The 17,056-nt window shown below is 31.2% G+C and overlaps 1 protein-coding gene across 2 annotated transcripts in view; it reads right to left on the bottom strand.

The window, feature by feature from the left end:
* Positions 1 to 17,056, bottom strand: part of LOC143047139 (uncharacterized) — a 74,415-nt gene that overhangs the window by 9,965 nt on the left and 47,394 nt on the right. For both annotated transcript variants that reach the window (XM_076220092.1, XM_076220101.1), the window contains exons 25-38: positions 15,679 to 15,773; positions 15,098 to 15,274; positions 14,415 to 14,698; positions 13,830 to 14,074; positions 10,935 to 11,095; positions 10,134 to 10,298; positions 9,241 to 9,465; positions 7,888 to 8,071; positions 7,311 to 7,504; positions 6,274 to 6,427; positions 5,570 to 5,726; positions 3,906 to 4,308; positions 3,387 to 3,504; positions 2,209 to 2,392 (exon numbers count right to left, since the gene is read on the bottom strand). In XM_076220092.1, coding sequence (XP_076076207.1) covers positions 2,209 to 2,392; positions 3,387 to 3,504; positions 3,906 to 4,308; positions 5,570 to 5,726; positions 6,274 to 6,427; positions 7,311 to 7,504; positions 7,888 to 8,071; positions 9,241 to 9,465; positions 10,134 to 10,298; positions 10,935 to 11,095; positions 13,830 to 14,074; positions 14,415 to 14,698; positions 15,098 to 15,274; positions 15,679 to 15,773 — 2,746 coding nt within the window. The remainder of the gene's footprint in view (positions 1 to 2,208; positions 2,393 to 3,386; positions 3,505 to 3,905; positions 4,309 to 5,569; positions 5,727 to 6,273; positions 6,428 to 7,310; positions 7,505 to 7,887; positions 8,072 to 9,240; positions 9,466 to 10,133; positions 10,299 to 10,934; positions 11,096 to 13,829; positions 14,075 to 14,414; positions 14,699 to 15,097; positions 15,275 to 15,678; positions 15,774 to 17,056) is intronic.

Below are 17,056 nucleotides of genomic sequence, written 5' to 3'. Positions count from 1 at the left end.
ATCGTTTTGGCTTAACAATCTGCGCTTTAGACGACGGTACAGGTCCTGAAAGTGACCTCTTCCTGTGCATATTTCCTCTATAAAGTGAACTTGAAAGAGAGTCACAGAATCGTTTAAAACTAATCACAAACTACTTACCTTTTACTGTTTCAAGTGTTTGTCCATATAGAAAAATAAACACCATATTGCAGCCAAACAATTACTTCGAATTTTTCGGTCTTTATAGCCGAATAAGGGAAAAATCCGAGAATAGCGATATCACTAAGGACCAAAAAAGTGAAAAGAACGAAAAAGCGTAATTGCGTGTAAAGTGTTGAAAAGCATGTACACGCCATGTGACAAAATCCTCGTGTGTAAACGGTTAAAAAGCGTGTATTACATGCGAATATCATGTCACTTGCCATGTATGGTTCACTTTAGATCAATTTTAAGGCTAATGTTAACGCTTTGAATCAATCTTCAATCGGTCTAAACTAAAACACCAAAAGAGGTAGTTTAGTTTGAATTGATCTAAAGTAAACCGACCTTACTTTAAATGTGAACGCAGAGATCGGTTTAAACTAGTACAAGTGAATCCAAAATAATGTATGCGCATGTATAGTGGCAAAACTATATCAGTGGTACGTTGTTTAATCCATATTTATCTGTTAACAAACCTTTGTGTTCATGCACGTAAAACAAACTGAAAACATGTTGTCTTCAACGTAGCATAAATGTCTTTTCTTCTTTAATTGTTTTCTTTTCACTGAGGAAACACAGTATTTCGTCCTGTTGTAACTTTGTAGCTACAGTTATTTTTTTTCAAAATTAAAGAAAACTGCAATAACACCAGTATCAAAATTTTATCTTGTGATTCAAGAGAAACAATAACTTCATCCAATTGTTTTTTCAAGTGTGTGTATCAGTGTATCAACACATGAATTTGATAAATTAGTTCTAATTATACGCAATGTTTACATTTTTTCTGGTAAAAAGGTCAAATTGATTGCGTTTTTAATTGTAGTGTGAACGCACTGGTTCAGATTAGACAGATGGAGATCGTTTGATTAGAGATAAGGTAAACGCTAACTGGTTTTATTTAGATCGATTCAAATTAGATGGATTAAAAAAAATGCTAGTGTGAAAGGGGTCTAATCCTGCAATAACCTGGTATATCACAAAAAGTTATATTATCCAAATACAATTAAAAACACAATTCAATGTAATTTAAAATAATTTGAAGTAATTTAAAGTAATTAATGTAATACTATTTAATTCAATGTAATTTAATGTAATTCAATGTAATTTAATGTAATTAAAGTGTAATTTAATAATTTAATGCAATTTAACACATCAACTAGAGCTATTTGATACAACAGATACAGTTGATTGTGATTCATATCTTAACTTACATCTAAAAACTGACAATAAGGGTCTTGAAAACAAAAATCAGGACAAAAGGGTTGATTTCAGCTCCCCAATTGTAAACTTTCCATTTCTGTGTGGCAACAAACAAGTAGCGCCTGCATAAGGGTTAAATATCTCCAAGCTGATACAATATTGAAGGGCTTGTATTTCCTATCATGATTTTTTTAATAGATGGTTGCTTCTCACAAGGAAGCTATTGAAACAAGAATTCAAAGTGGAGAATTTGAAATAATTTCTACGTAAATTTTACTGATGCCATCACAAGTTGCTTGACTGTTATTGAAATCGGTTTCACAGATGATATGGGATACGTTCCAAATGTCAAAACTAAAATCCCATTTCTTTTTCCCTGAATGTGACCTACCAAATTAGACTTATTACTAGTGGTTGAACTAACATTAGCAGCACAATGGGTGCCACATGTGGAGCAAGATCTGCAGATCAGCACTTGAGATCATCCCGAGTTTTTTGTGGTGTTTTTATTGATCAGTCTTTAGTTTTCTATGTTGTGTTTTGTGAACTATTATTTGTTGGTTTGTCGTTTCCTTTTTTATGTATGGCTTAAGTCAACTTATGAATGTGAATTTCACTTTGATATCTTTCACCTCTCTTTAAAAGCAGATTAAACAGTCATGATAGAATGATACAGTTTCTTTATTGGTGGTATCAAAGCAAACAGATTTGTATTACTAGGATTTTTTTATATACAAACCTACATGTATTTTACAGAATTGCAATAGAAGAAGAATTTTATTTTATTTTTTTCTATTTCTCTATTTAAATTTGCATGTTTAATCTTACCTGTCAAACTGTATGAATGTCAGTTTTACATCAGTTTTATCACAGGTCTGTAGATATCTTACAAGTGTTTCAATACAAGGTAAACAGAAATCATTTTCTTCCCCCTTATACAGGACTATAACAATGTCTAATAAGGCTTTGGATGGGAGATCCTCTGTTGAGTGATAAATCGGTCTACATACATCTAAAACAAGAAAAATTATTAACCACTACACCTTTTATGTTGACTTTTAATCATTTACTCAAGATAATGTGAGTCAGCATTAATTATAATACTGACCCAATGTTGCAGTTTAACATAAGATGTATTTTCAATTATCTCCCCTAAAAGATGTTGGACTAAAATAAGGTTGCTCCTTACACATCAATAAATGCTTTTCTTTTTGAGTGAAGTTTCATTTAACTACCACTACATCTTAACTTCTGATTTTTTAAAGATAAACTAAGATAATGTGATCCAGCTTAAAAAGTAATACTGTCCCTATGGTAAAGTTTACAATCAAGATTATCTGCCCTTGAAGGCTCTATCTGAAATAAGGTTGCTACTTGTACATCATTATATGAATTACTTTTTGTGTGTAGTTTAATTGAAGAGCCTTTTCCATTATAATACAGATGACAAAGGCATTTTTCAGAAAAAAAAAGCCCTGAATAATACCTGACAAGGCATTATTTCAGAGAAAAAAAAGCAGTAATAAAGTTTCATTTTCAAAAACCTGTTTATATTTGTTGCAATAACCTGTAAAATTACAATCTTCAATTGAATCAAAAGTAAATAAATGTTTTGGTTTTTTTTTTAAAGATGAACAACTTAAATTATGGTGAGATAAACAAAAAAATATCTTAATTTTAAAATTGGTAACAATAAATATAACATTGCAAGTGAAATTCTTGTGTTTAATCATGTTAATATTTTTGAAACACAGAAACATTTATAGAAAGCCCAGTCTTACCTAGCTGTTTTGATGGTTCTACTGTTATTCCAACTATATCACACTTAGATATATAGGCATGAAGCCCAGTCTTACCTAGCTGTTGTGATGGTTCTACTGTTATTCCAACTATATCACACTTAGATATATAGGCATGAAGCCCAGTCTTACCTAGCTGTTGTGATGGTTCTACTGTTATTCCAACTATATCACACTTAGATATATAGGCATGAAGCCCAGTCTTACCTAGCTGTTTTGATGGTTCTACTGTTATTCCAACTATATCACACTTAGATATATAGGCATGAACTGATGGACATATTGCACTTGGCATACAACTTTTCACTCTTTCTTGACATGATTCCTGTAACCAAGAAAAACAATATTCAATTGTGCATTATTTCAATTTCATATCTTTTGTATACAAGTTTAAGTTTTAACAATGAAATGTCCAGCATTTTGTGTAAATGTTATTTTGTTGCCCCTACCTTGGGATTTAAAATTATGTTTCCAGAAGCAGTGATACATGTTTTAAAGAAATGAATTTAACAAACATGCTCAAATAATTTTTTTATAATTCTTCTCAATGACCCAAACCTTGATATTCTGTTATTTAGTGATCATTTCTAGGAACTGTAACTGGAAGAGAGTGACAGACACAAAAACCATTTGAGTAAAAATAATAAATTTGCTTAAAAAGCTTCAATTATAAAATATGGTTTTAACCCTTTCACTTTTTACCATGACATTTCTATTATGACTTACAAGAAATGGAGTAACATCCACCTTTAGGAAACATACAGCCATTGGTGAATCTATATCAGTAAACAATGTCATACATTTCTGGTTTATATCATCACAAGCTTTAACCTGACTAAGCATACCAGTAGATGTTGACTGACAGAACTTTGATGTCTCTAGTTCATAACCAGAAACAAACTGGTCAACGCTTGGACTGATTGAACCTTCTGGCTTCTGAAAATCATTTCCAATTTCTCCATCGTTATTTCCTAGCAGTCCAATTGTTTGATTTTTATGATGTTTCAGTCTGAAGTTACAATGTGAATTGTTTATGTCGCAGGAAATGGTGATACCATCACCAAGGGAAATAACTCTGGACACACTTTTCTTTATAATCTTCATTTCATCCGTTTCGTATGGTAATTTCCTGTAAAAGAGGGGAAAATGTATTTTGTCAAAACACAAACAATAGTTTGCTATACAAATACCACCAAAGTCACTGATGTATATCATATAGACAGCATTAGTGAAGGCTTAAAAAAACATGAAATGATACACTTTAAAAGTACATTAACTAATTTTATTATACTTCATGTTAAAATGCCAATATTGGCTAATACGAGGGTGTTAGTTTACTCTATCACATGGCTGAGCGGGTAACAATTTTTGAATTATTTGAAAAGTAGAGACAGAACTATATTTAAATATTCATGACGAACTCTTCAGCTTGTCCTTGTTTCCAATGTACTATACAACAAAGCGTGGAACGACTCAAACTTATTTTTTTTACAATTGTTGGAAAAACATATTTCACTTGTTAATATATTTTTTTTTTAAACTGTTCCTATAAATCATTATGTGTAATGCTTATTGTTGATATTTTATTCCATACTGAAACTATTTAGTTCACCATCAATTTATTACAACAGGTGAGGTACATTTCATCATGTTCATTGTAATGTATATTTCTCCGCCACATATGAGGTCTTTTAAAAGGGGGATTATCCCAAGAAATTTTTAAAACTCAAATAAATAACAACAATACAATAACAACAAATGAAAATATTTTTTTTTCTAGATAGCTGATCTTTTTCCCGTTTCGGGCCGAATCCTTATATCGTTGATATGTCAAGTCAATGCATCATTATTGTCTATTTACTTCACTTCTGTTGATTTTTCTAATACGCGTACCGTTGTTAAATATGTGAATACATAGAAATTGAGACTCTATTAGAAAATAATTTTAGATAAAATTCATTTGTAAAAGAAAATAATGCTGGAACATTCAGTATAATAAATTAAATAACACATAGCTGAGAGGGTGATAGAGCATATTGGTACCCCTCGAAAAAGCATTGTCAACCTTGGCTTCGCTGCGGTTGACAATGTATTCTCTGGGTACCAATCTGCTCTATCCCCCCCTCAGCTATGTGTTAATTATAAAGTGTTGATGACAAACATTATGCAAATTTCAGTACATGTTAAATACAGGGCATTTTAAGATGCCGATTACAGCCAAACTAAGTGTCCATAACCATGAAAACTAATTGCTCAAATAAATAAAGTGGATTAATACATGATTTTTTTTTTATTCTGATTAAATTTTTTTTCGCAGATATAATTAAATGAACAGGCTCGACAGTACTATAGTTACGTTAATTGATGCTGACGACAAACTGTAAACTTACACTGGTGTGTTGCAACTGTTAATAAAAACCTGGCCACCATTGTAAATTGTTACCATGGATTTTTTGGTTACAACTGTCACTCCTTCTTTTGAATACACGACAGCAAATTGACCATGTTTAATGTCTGCAGCCATTAAGTGTGGGCATGTACTGTCACCTGAAACATACAAAAGTAAAAACTTAGAAAAAGGACAAATGCTCTCCTAACATAAAATTTTAGGGTTTTATCTAACACAATTTGTAGTTAAAACAGCATTCAATGACCATGATGACTTCATGAAGTTGATTTTAAAAGCCTTTCAGCCCAGTATACACATCTATTTTCTTCACCCAATAAAAACAAATATTTCATCTAAATTGGTGACCCATTGGTTTAAATTGTAGATTGATAGATTTTCTGAAAAATTTAAGATGTTACTTTTTGACTCCCATCGATATGAAGAACCATTTTACTGGCTTTCAAAATTACAACTCATCTTATTTTCAACACTAGGTTACAGAACATAGAGGGGTTAGTTGATGAACAATATAAGGTCCTACTCAACATATCGTCTTAGTCGGATCCAGTGGTAGTTAAATTTTCCAATCTTTCATCCTGGTCTTAAAATATTTCAAGTTTGCTTTGCAAAATTTTTTATCAATAAACTCATACCCATGTTCAATTAATGCTTTGGTAATCAAATATTCCTTAACGTGACACCAACCTTTAGTCTGAAATAATTTTCCATCAAATGTCAGGACTTCACTTCTATCATATATTAAGGCTGTATGTGTATCTTTGTCTTCAGGCTCAGATACTAGCCTTGATTTAATCAAACCTAATACGTATTTTTCTCCCGATGTCAATTCTGGGATAGACTGTTGGAAAAAAAGAATATAGTAATAATGATATATTCAATAAAAATTAAACAAATCGAAGTCTACTGAAATGAAAAATACAACATCACTGGATGTCAGAAAACCTCCCCAAAAAAGCATCCATGTGACCATTGAGTTTAGGGTACAATTAGAATTTCTTGCATATCTTCTTTTTACATACTTTCATATCAAGGTTCTTGGGAAACTAACTTATGTTATTATGAATGAAACAGTTTTATAAAAATCTTCCATTTTAGTTTAAAACAAGTTAAACTGTGAGCAACTGATGATATCCCCGCCGCAAGTGGATAATATTAATAGTGTAAAAATATGCAAGTGTTTGGTAAACAGGAAATTGTTGAGTGATGAATCTGAAAGTGCATCACACGGTTTAGCTGACTTATATTAACCCTGAAACCAAATTTCAGAATTCCGTGTATTGTAGTTCCTGAGAAAAATGTGACGAAAATTTTCAACTTGGCTATCGTGTGTAAAATTATACAAGTGTTCAGTAAACAGGAAGTTGTCAAGTGATGAATCTGAAAACGCATCACACAGTATAGCTGACTAATATAAACCCTGAAACCAAATTTCAAAAATCCTTGTCAAGTAGTTCTTGAGAAAAATGCGACGAAATATATTTATGGGACTGAAGGACTTACGGACTGACAGACTGACAGAAGGATGGATGGATGGACAGACAGAGGTAAAACAGTATCCCCTTTTTTTAAAGCGGGGGTATAAAAAATCATTTGCAAACTTAAATATGCACCAATTTATTCACTTAAGCCAATTATTGTCTCAATAACGCTTGTTAATTACATTAGAAAAACAACCATTGCTCTACTTATCAATTGGTTTCGGTAATATGCCAAATACATACCAAAAAATGTTTCCATTTGAAAATCAATGGCTGTATAAAAGATATTTTATTTGTCTTCATTGCTTGATATATATGTGGTTTGACAGTCTTGGATACAATATCTTTAATCAATAGTGGAGGGTCAGTCAGCATGGTAGAAAGGAAATGTAACATTCTTGACTCTAACTTTGTTACCATTCCTATTAACTTCTCTCCTGCAGAACAAAAAGACATACATTAACCCACATGTTAAAATATTTCCTTCACAAATAATTAGAAGAATATAATATTAATTGTAGGAAAACAAGTTTCCACTTAGCATTACATACAGTGTATTATGTGATCTAAATACTTTAAAAAAAAAAGACACCTTTTTAAAGCACCTTAACTATATATTTTATTACCTTTTGACCTTATATCAAGCAAATTTACAAAACACTTTAAACATGAAATCCACTATGGTGAAAATGTGTTGATGTCACAACCTTTAAAATTTCGGTAACTGTTTTTTTTTTAAACAATAAATAATATTTTAGTTAGATAAGCAACATCCTTTATAATTATCCTTTTAATTGTGGATTGTTTGAATGCACATTACCAAAATAATTCATTCTACTATCATCATTCTGGATTCTTTCTCCCTTTTCTATCCCAGCAGAGTTTTGATTGGCTACGGTATGTTTTCCTTTTAGTGTCACGGCTATGATTCTTTTCATGTTTGAAGGCAATGGCAAATAATAGAAAACAGGAACAGCAATCTTTGAAATCACATGACCAACAGTCTGAAAAATATGTAGTCATCATCAAATATGTTTAATGCAAACCAGAGTCTCACCAAGGACTGCATTGCTTATGGGGCATCTTGATTAATTTCTTCATTCTTTTCAAAGCAAGGAATATACATATTTAAAAATTGTCCTCTATAAAACTAAGTCTCTTATGTTTAAATGATCACAATTGATCACCAGTTCTTAAACTGCAGTTTAATACAACCCCATGACATATAGGCTTTTATAGCTGCAAACCATTCAATTGAAGCTTTAAAACTAATGAATGGTACCTTAAAAGTTATAAAAGAACTTATCTTTGAAAACACAATAACGTCTATTGGAAGTTTAACTGATATAAATTGATGTAAAATTTCTCTTTAAGTTTTAAGGCAAAGGCATATAAGATAAGAAGCGTACGAGTTTTATCTTTTATTTAGTATCTCAATGCAATACTTAGTCAAACAATTACAGCAGAATTAGCTGCTTTGTCAGCTGCTACAAATCTCTAATTTGGCATTAAAATTAGAAAGATCATATCATAGAGAACATGTTTACTAAGTTTCAAGTTGATTGGACTTCAACTTCATCCAAAACTACCTTGACCAAAAACATTAACCAGAAGCAGGACGAACAGACGCACAGACCAGAAAAAATAATGCCCATAAATGGGGCATAAAAAGTCTTCAAAATATGTTTGAAAAAATATCCAAATGTTTAATACAATATAATGTGAATTCATTGTTAATTGTATGGTATTCTTTTTTTCAAAATTTCATATGTAAAAGTTAACAACAAATTGTATAAAAAAAAAGTCTTATATGCAAAATTTGTTGAACCATGAAATCAATATCATTGAAAGAACAATTTTTCCTTAATCCATTTCCAGTTGAAACATGTACCCACAAAAATAAATAAACAGCTCTATATTAACCTTGAGAAGTTGTTACCTTGTTAACAGCTCTATGTTAACCTTGAGAAGTTGTTACCTTGTTAACAGCTCTATATTAAACTTGAGAAGTTGTTACCTTGTTAACAGCTCTATGTTAACCTTGAGAAGTTGTTACCTTGTTAACAGCTCTATGTTAACCTTGAGAAGTTGTTACCTTGTTAACAGCTCTATGTTAACCTTGAGAAGTTGTTACCTTGTTAACAGCTGTATATTAACCTTGAGAAGTTGTTACCTTGTTAACAAATGGAATCACCATAGATATTATACTTTTCTCTAGGTTCCTCTCAAGAACAATGCTAGCATCAGATAAGGCTTTTGCCAACTTGTGTTTCTTGGCTTTTAAGATGGCTACTATTTTACGTGTAAACACTGGATTCCACTGAATTGTGCTCTTTTTACTTGAACTTCCAACAAATTCGTTTAACCACGAGAGGAAAAACATCTTAGGTCTACCAGGCTGAAGAAAAGAATCGTTTTTCAATCACTTTCATGCAAGGAATTAAATATCTCAATGTCTCTAAATCAGAACAGAAAAATTACTATTTATACAATAAATGAAATACAAAATCAATACACAATGAAAGTAAAGCATTCTTTTAAATTGAAAATATGGGTATTTAACTTCAACAAATTTTGCAAAAGATCATATTTTCCTGAACTTTGACCCAAGTTGCAAGAACCTGTGGAATAACTATACAAAGTTATGTTACACCCTTGATGTGGATCAGCTAATACCATTTGTTCTTCTACATAATTTTGACAGAATTTTTAATAAATAATCATTCAACTGCCAAAGATACTGAATAAGTTAATCTCAAATTCTTGCAAATTAAAAAGAAAGGTAATATAATTTGTGAATCTTGTGTCTTTTAAAATTTACTAAAAAGGTCATCTAAAGAGCACACTCAAAGTATCATAAGCACTTTGTATTAAGCAATTTGCCCTTGCAAAGTTTAAAGGACTATGGAGTATCTCATTGTGTGTACACATAAATGAAAATAATGTTACACCATTGGTTGAATTTACATTGTTTAGAATGTTTTTAACCAATCACCAAGTTTTGGTATATGCTTTTGAAAATACTACCCAGAATGCATTGGATTCTGAAAAGGTTAATTACTGTACCATTTTGATAGAGAATGAAGTATCTATAGCCCACGGACTCATGATCACTGTGTCAATATAATATTCTGTATGATTCCTGGTCAGTTTAACATTCATTCCTGATTTGGCTTTCTTTGATAATATCACTTCATTGGAAATGTTTGTCATTCCATGCAGAGAGGGATGCTGAAAAGGAAGAATTAGTGGTAATAACTGTCTTTATCAATACAAATAAATTGTTTAGTTGTAGCTCTCCTGTCCTTTTGTCTGTAACGAAAAAAGTACATAAACCCTAATAAACCTCATTTTCTATTATAGATAATATACAAGATTAGGTACAGGGTAGTCATAATACATGTACATACATAATTTCAAAATTCATGTGCATGAACTTAGTTATACTGGGATTTGCCAGGTTTTCTCTCATGGGTCTTAACCAGTTTAGATATATTGTATATTTTTATATAAGGTATGTAACCCTTGCTTTTCCAGCAAATTCAATATCATCACAAAAGAGTGAGTTCTTGACTTCCAAATTATTTAATATCTCATAGAAATATGACAATATCTGGATACAAATGTAGACAACACAGACACAACAACTGTTGAACTGGAGTTCATATGTTCCTATTATTCTTATGGTAAATTTGTTGATTGCTAGATCAACAAAATAAAGATGAACAAAAGAATCTGGTACACATACACATTATACAAAAAACAAAATAACAATTTTTTATGAGCTCTAACAAGTTACATTAATTATAATTCTTCTCTGCACACCTAGCCTATATCTACAACATCCACCAACTTCATGCTACTTACACTTGTATTGATATAGCCATCTTGTTGTATAAGTACTGTACTGTTGTCATCAGTTAGTTTACTATATAATCTTATCTCCCCTAAAGCTGACATTGCTTCAAAACTGTGTTCTAATTCAGATACAGCTAGCCCTTCTCCCTTATATACCATTTTATACTGTTCTGAAAACATATCATTTTCTTCATTTTAATATTTTTTTCTATTATAGTTAATGTAAATGTTAAATGTAACATTGACTGGACTGTAGGTTAAGATGAGTAAATCTTACATTTTCATGTATTCCATCTGAGCAAATTATGTTTCAACACATTGGCGGATCCGGGGGGTCCAGGGGTTGGAACCCCACTTTTTTTGGATGATCAATGCATTTGAATGGGAGCATATAGTTGGACCCCCCCCTTTTTATAAATGGCTGGATCCGCCCCTGCAACATGGGCTTTTAAAAAGAGCTTTAATAAAGATAGATAAAAAATGACAAGCTACAAAAGATTTAAGTTAATAAATGTATAAATATGGGTAGGACAGTTAAAATATTATCATAGTTATGTATAACTGATATTATGGATTTATTTATTATCGTTGGCATAATTTTTTGTGGATTGAGGAACCTTTCTCTTTTGTGTATACTTGATTTCTTTATTTTGCCAACATCTACATACAAGTCTGTAACAACATCTACATACAAGTCTGTAACAACATCTACATACAAGTCTATAACAACATCTACATACAAGTCTATAACAACATCTGCATACAAGTCTATAACAACATCTGCATACAAGTCTATAACAACATCTACATACAAGTCTATAACAACATCTACATACAAGTCTGTAACAACATCTGCATACAAGTCTATAACAACATCTACATACAAGTCTGTAACAACATCTACATACAAGTCTGTAACAACATCTACATACAAGTCTGTAACAACATCTACATACAAGTCTATAACAACATCTACATACAAGTCTGTAACAACATCTACATACAAGTCTATAACAACATCTACATACAAGTCTATAACAACATCTACATACAAGTCTGTAACAACATCTACATACAAGTCTATAACAACATCTACATACAAGTCTATAACAACATCTACATACAAGTCTGTAACAACATCTGCATACAAGTCTATAACAACATCTGCATACAAGTCTATAACAACATCTACATACAAGTCTGTAACAACATCTACATACAAGTCTGTAACAACATCTACATACAAGTCTATAACAACATCTACATACAAGTCTGTAACAACATCTACATACAAGTCTGTATCTAGTCTATAACAACATCTACATACAAGTCTATAACAACATCTGCATACAAGTCTGTAACAACATCTACATACAAGTCTGTAACAACATCTGCATACAAGTCTGTAACAACATCTACATACAAGTCTATAACAACATCTGCATACAAGTCTATAACAACATCTGCATACAAGTCTATAACAACATCTACATACAAGTCTATAACAACATCTACATACAAGTCTATAACAACATCTACATACAAGTCTGTAACAACATCTGCATACAAGTCTATAACAACATCTGCATACAAGTCTATAACAACATCTACATACAAGTCTATAACAACATCTACATACAAGTCTATAACAACATCTACATACAAGTCTGTAACAACATCTACATACAAGTCTATAACAACATCTACATACAAGTCTATAACAACATCTACATACAAGTCTGTAACAACATCTGCATACAAGTCTATAACAACATCTGCATACAAGTCTATAACAACATCTACATACAAGTCTGTAACAACATCTACATACAAGTCTGTAACAACATCTACATACAAGTCTATAACAACATCTACATACAAGTCTGTAACAACATCTACATACAAGTCTGTATCTAGTCTATAACAACATCTACATACAAGTCTATAACAACATCTGCATACAAGTCTGTAACAACATCTACATACAAGTCTGTAACAACATCTGCATACAAGTCTGTAACAACATCTACATACAAGTCTATAACAACATCTGCATACAAGTCTATAACAACATCTGCATACAAGTCTATAACAACATCTACATACAAGTCTATAACAACATCTACATACAAGTCTATAACAACATCTGCATACAAGTCTGTAACAACATCTACATACAAGTCTATAACAACATCTACATACAAGTCAATAACAAATTTGCACTTCGTTGAACATTAAATGCATGGTTCCTCTTTACCAATTAAATTCAAGAAAATTGGTATCCCATGAATAATAATTCCACAGTATATATATTTTTTATTCAAGTTAAAGGGGTCTAAAAGTGCTTTTTGTAGTACCTTCTCCTTTGGAAATGTTAATTTATTGGCACTAACACTTGATAACATTTTGAAATTGGACATGCAAGGCATCATCATGCTCAATGTCTCATTACAACTGATCCTGGTTATGTCAAGTCACAAATATTTCAAACATATATAAGGACCATTACTTGTCATAAGATGTAAATATCCCTTTGTTTTGAACTAAACCTATGCCATGGGCACGATTTTTACCATACCATCTTAAAAGGTAATATAAGTCTGTATGGAAGACATATTGACCTACTCAGAAACATTAATTCTTCTCTGAGATGACCAGTCTGTTTATATTCTCAAATGTTGAATGCTTAGCTCAGAAAAGTACAAAAATACCAACTTTAAGTTATAAAGTTTTACTAAAAAATGAAAAGAACAAGTCCATATAGGGCTTTTCATGTTGTAGCTTCATCAGATATACACTAATCTAGGATCAACCTCTAACACTTAGGAGAAACCTAACTATACCTAGACTGATTTGGTTAATTGGGTGAAAGCAAAATTTAAGATATTTATAATGTAGATATACCTGCATAATCAAAATTGAGCAGTTTCAAAGGTGAATCCATATGACATTTAACATTAATCTCTCCAGATTTGTCAGGGAACCTCTCAAAGTTGATAATATACGATGTATTTAAGTTTGGTCCATGATATAATAACTTGTAGTTGCTATGATCATGCCACAGGTATTCTATGTTAAAATCCATGTCATAGTCTTTAGATTCTGTTTGTACAGGTGATATCAAGCTAAATGTGCTTCTTAACCAGTATCTGAAATAATAAAAATAGGATTTTATTACTTTCTTCACTTTAAAAATAAAAAGAGTTCTTAAATTTTTTTCCGGATAGAAACCGACTTTATGCAAAGTTATAAAAAGATATATAGTATGCTTTATTTGAAGATAGTTTTTCTCATCTGATTTTTTTTTTCATTTGCCATGCCAGGGCCTTTTAAAGCTAGCTATACACATGGTTTTGCTCACAGTTGAAGGCAGTAAAGTGACCAATGGTTGCATGTTAACTTTCAAGTCATTTGGTATTTTAGGTAAATTTGTCTTACAGGCAATCATACCCCATCTTCCTTATTTTTTTTATACACATAGTTATCAACCTGAAATCGGTCAATTGATTTTGTAGATGACTTCCAATAGCTCCATCAGATATGATCTGTGCTTCTTCATTCTTACAATCTGGATAAAGTACATCTAAGTGCCAAACAAACTCTAATCCTTTTGGTCTCCGTAGTCCAAGGACAAATATTGGTTTGGCATCCACTGTTAAGTTTACATGAATTTCCCATTCATCCAGTTCAAAGATACTGCAGGTTTTTCCATTGCTTTTCTTCAGGTCAGTAAGTTCCTCTGGGCTTCTTTTGATACCATTCTCACTCCCTGGCTGAATTAAATATATTTTATTAATCAGAATTAAAGACAGATCTTCTAATAATCAGTATTGAAGGAGTAAAATATACACAATGGGTATCCAAAAAGAATAATTCAAAAGTCTATATTATTAGCTAAGATAAACCTTAAAAGCATTTAGATTGAAAAAAGAAATGATATAGGAGTTGCACAACAGCATTACATGGTGACGATTTGGAAAAATTATTAAGAGTTTGGGAGTAATTTCTGAAATTGAGGGATATCATAATATTGAAACTGTTATATTTAAACTGCTATTAGAAATTTCAAAGACTCATCTTATCAGGAACAATTTTGAATTTTAAGTAATTCTGTTTTGAATTTAATTCAATCAAAATAAAGAAATATGAAATAGAAATGGAATTTTTATTACCTTATGCTTAAAGTGAATATCTGTTAAAAGAAACAGCTTCTTTCTGAGGCTACCAAGGAGATGACCTTTAAAATGAATATCATATCTATCTTTTTGTTCTATAATCATGTCATAACAGAAGTGCTGGCTGGTGCTGTCACTTTCATTTCTAACATGAGCATTCATTTCTATTACTTCCTGTAACACAAAAATTTGTCAATATCATCCAAATTATTAGCTGTAATGAAAGAGGTTAAAGATAAAAGAATTTTAAAATGGATTTTTTAAAGTCCTCAAAAATATTTCTACTTTTCATTTCATATTTTAATATGTCAATCTCAATTTCAACTCTATCGTGTTTTGTGTCTTGTGTACTGTTTGTTTGTCTTTTTTTTTTTTGCCATGGCTGAGATTATTTTTAACTTATATGTTTGAATATCCCTTTGGTATCTTTTGCTTCTTTTTAAAAATATTATCCTGATATTGCCTGACTGATGGTTGTTTGTTTTGCTCTAAATCACAGCTAACACTTGTGAATAAATAAAACAGAAGCTATTAAATATCCAACATCATATCCTCTAAATAACATAAAAATATGTTACCTGCTTGTCTGCAGACCCAATGTATGTTATAACTGTTTTCCTGTGGGCATGTGTATTGTTAGCTACCATTTCATTAGATAATGTAAAGTTTTGTCCTATAGAAAAGAAAATGAAAAATTCTCAGAAAAAAAAGCATGACAGATAAAAATTCAAGAATTATTACATTCAAAGTATTAATTTCCCTAATTTTACCTCATATGCAAAACAAAAATAGATTTATTCTACAAAAAAAACACTGTGTATATATTTGCAATCCCTGAAAATAACAAAATAGGAAAAATAAAATGATATTATATCCATAAGATTACCTGTATTAGGTTATTGCATAATGTCCAAAAAATATCCCAGAAATTTCCAGAAAAAAATGTATGAATTGGTTCATAAGAAGATACATACAAACTAGAGGCTCTAAAGAGCCTGTGTCGCTCACCTTGGTATATGTGATTATTAAACAAAGGAAGCAGATGGATTCATGACAAAATTGTGTTTAGGTGATGGTGATGTGTTTGTACATCTTACTTTACTGAACATTCTTGCTCCTTACAATTATCTCTATCTATAATGATCTTGGCCCAGTAGTTTCAGTGGAAAATGTTAGTAAAAATTTACAAATTTTATGAAAATTGTTAAAAATTGACTATAAAGGACAATAACTCCTTAGGGGGTCAACTGACCATTTTTGTCATGTTTGACTTATCTTTAGGTCTTACTTTGCTGTACATTATTGCTGTTTACAGTTTATCTCTATCTATAATAATATTCAAGATAATAACAAAAAACGTCAAAATTTTCTTAAAATTACCAATTATGGGGCAGCAACCCATCAACCGGTTGTCGGATCCATCTTAAAATTTCAGGGCAGATAGATCTTGACATGATAAACAATTTCACTCCGTCAGATTTGCTCTAAATGCTTTGATTTTTGAGTTATAAGCCAAAAACTGCATTTTACCCCTATGTCCTATATTTAGCCGTGGCAGCCATCTTGGTTGGATGGCCAGGTCACCGGACACATTTTTTAAACTACATACCCCAAAGATGATTGTGGCCAAGTTTGGATTAATTTAGCCCAGTAGTTTCAGAGGAGAAGATTTTTGTAAAAGATCACTAAGATTTACGAAAAATGGTTAAAAATTGACTATAAAGGGCAATAACTCCTTAAGGGGTCAACTGACCATTTCAGTCATGTTGACTTATTTGTAAATCTTACTTTGCTGAACATTATTGCTGTTTACAGTTTATCTCTATCTATAATAATATTCAAGATAATAACCAAAAACAGCAAAATTTCCATAAAATTACCAATTCAGGAGCAGCAACCCATCAACGGGTTGTCCGATTCATCTGAAAATTTCTGGGCAGATAGATCTTGACCTGA

Source organism: Mytilus galloprovincialis, chromosome 1 (assembly GCF_965363235.1).
Source record: "Mytilus galloprovincialis chromosome 1, xbMytGall1.hap1.1, whole genome shotgun sequence".
Taxonomy (NCBI): Eukaryota; Metazoa; Mollusca; class Bivalvia; order Mytilida; family Mytilidae; genus Mytilus; species Mytilus galloprovincialis.
This window is presented reverse-complemented; position numbering and strand designations above follow the sequence as displayed.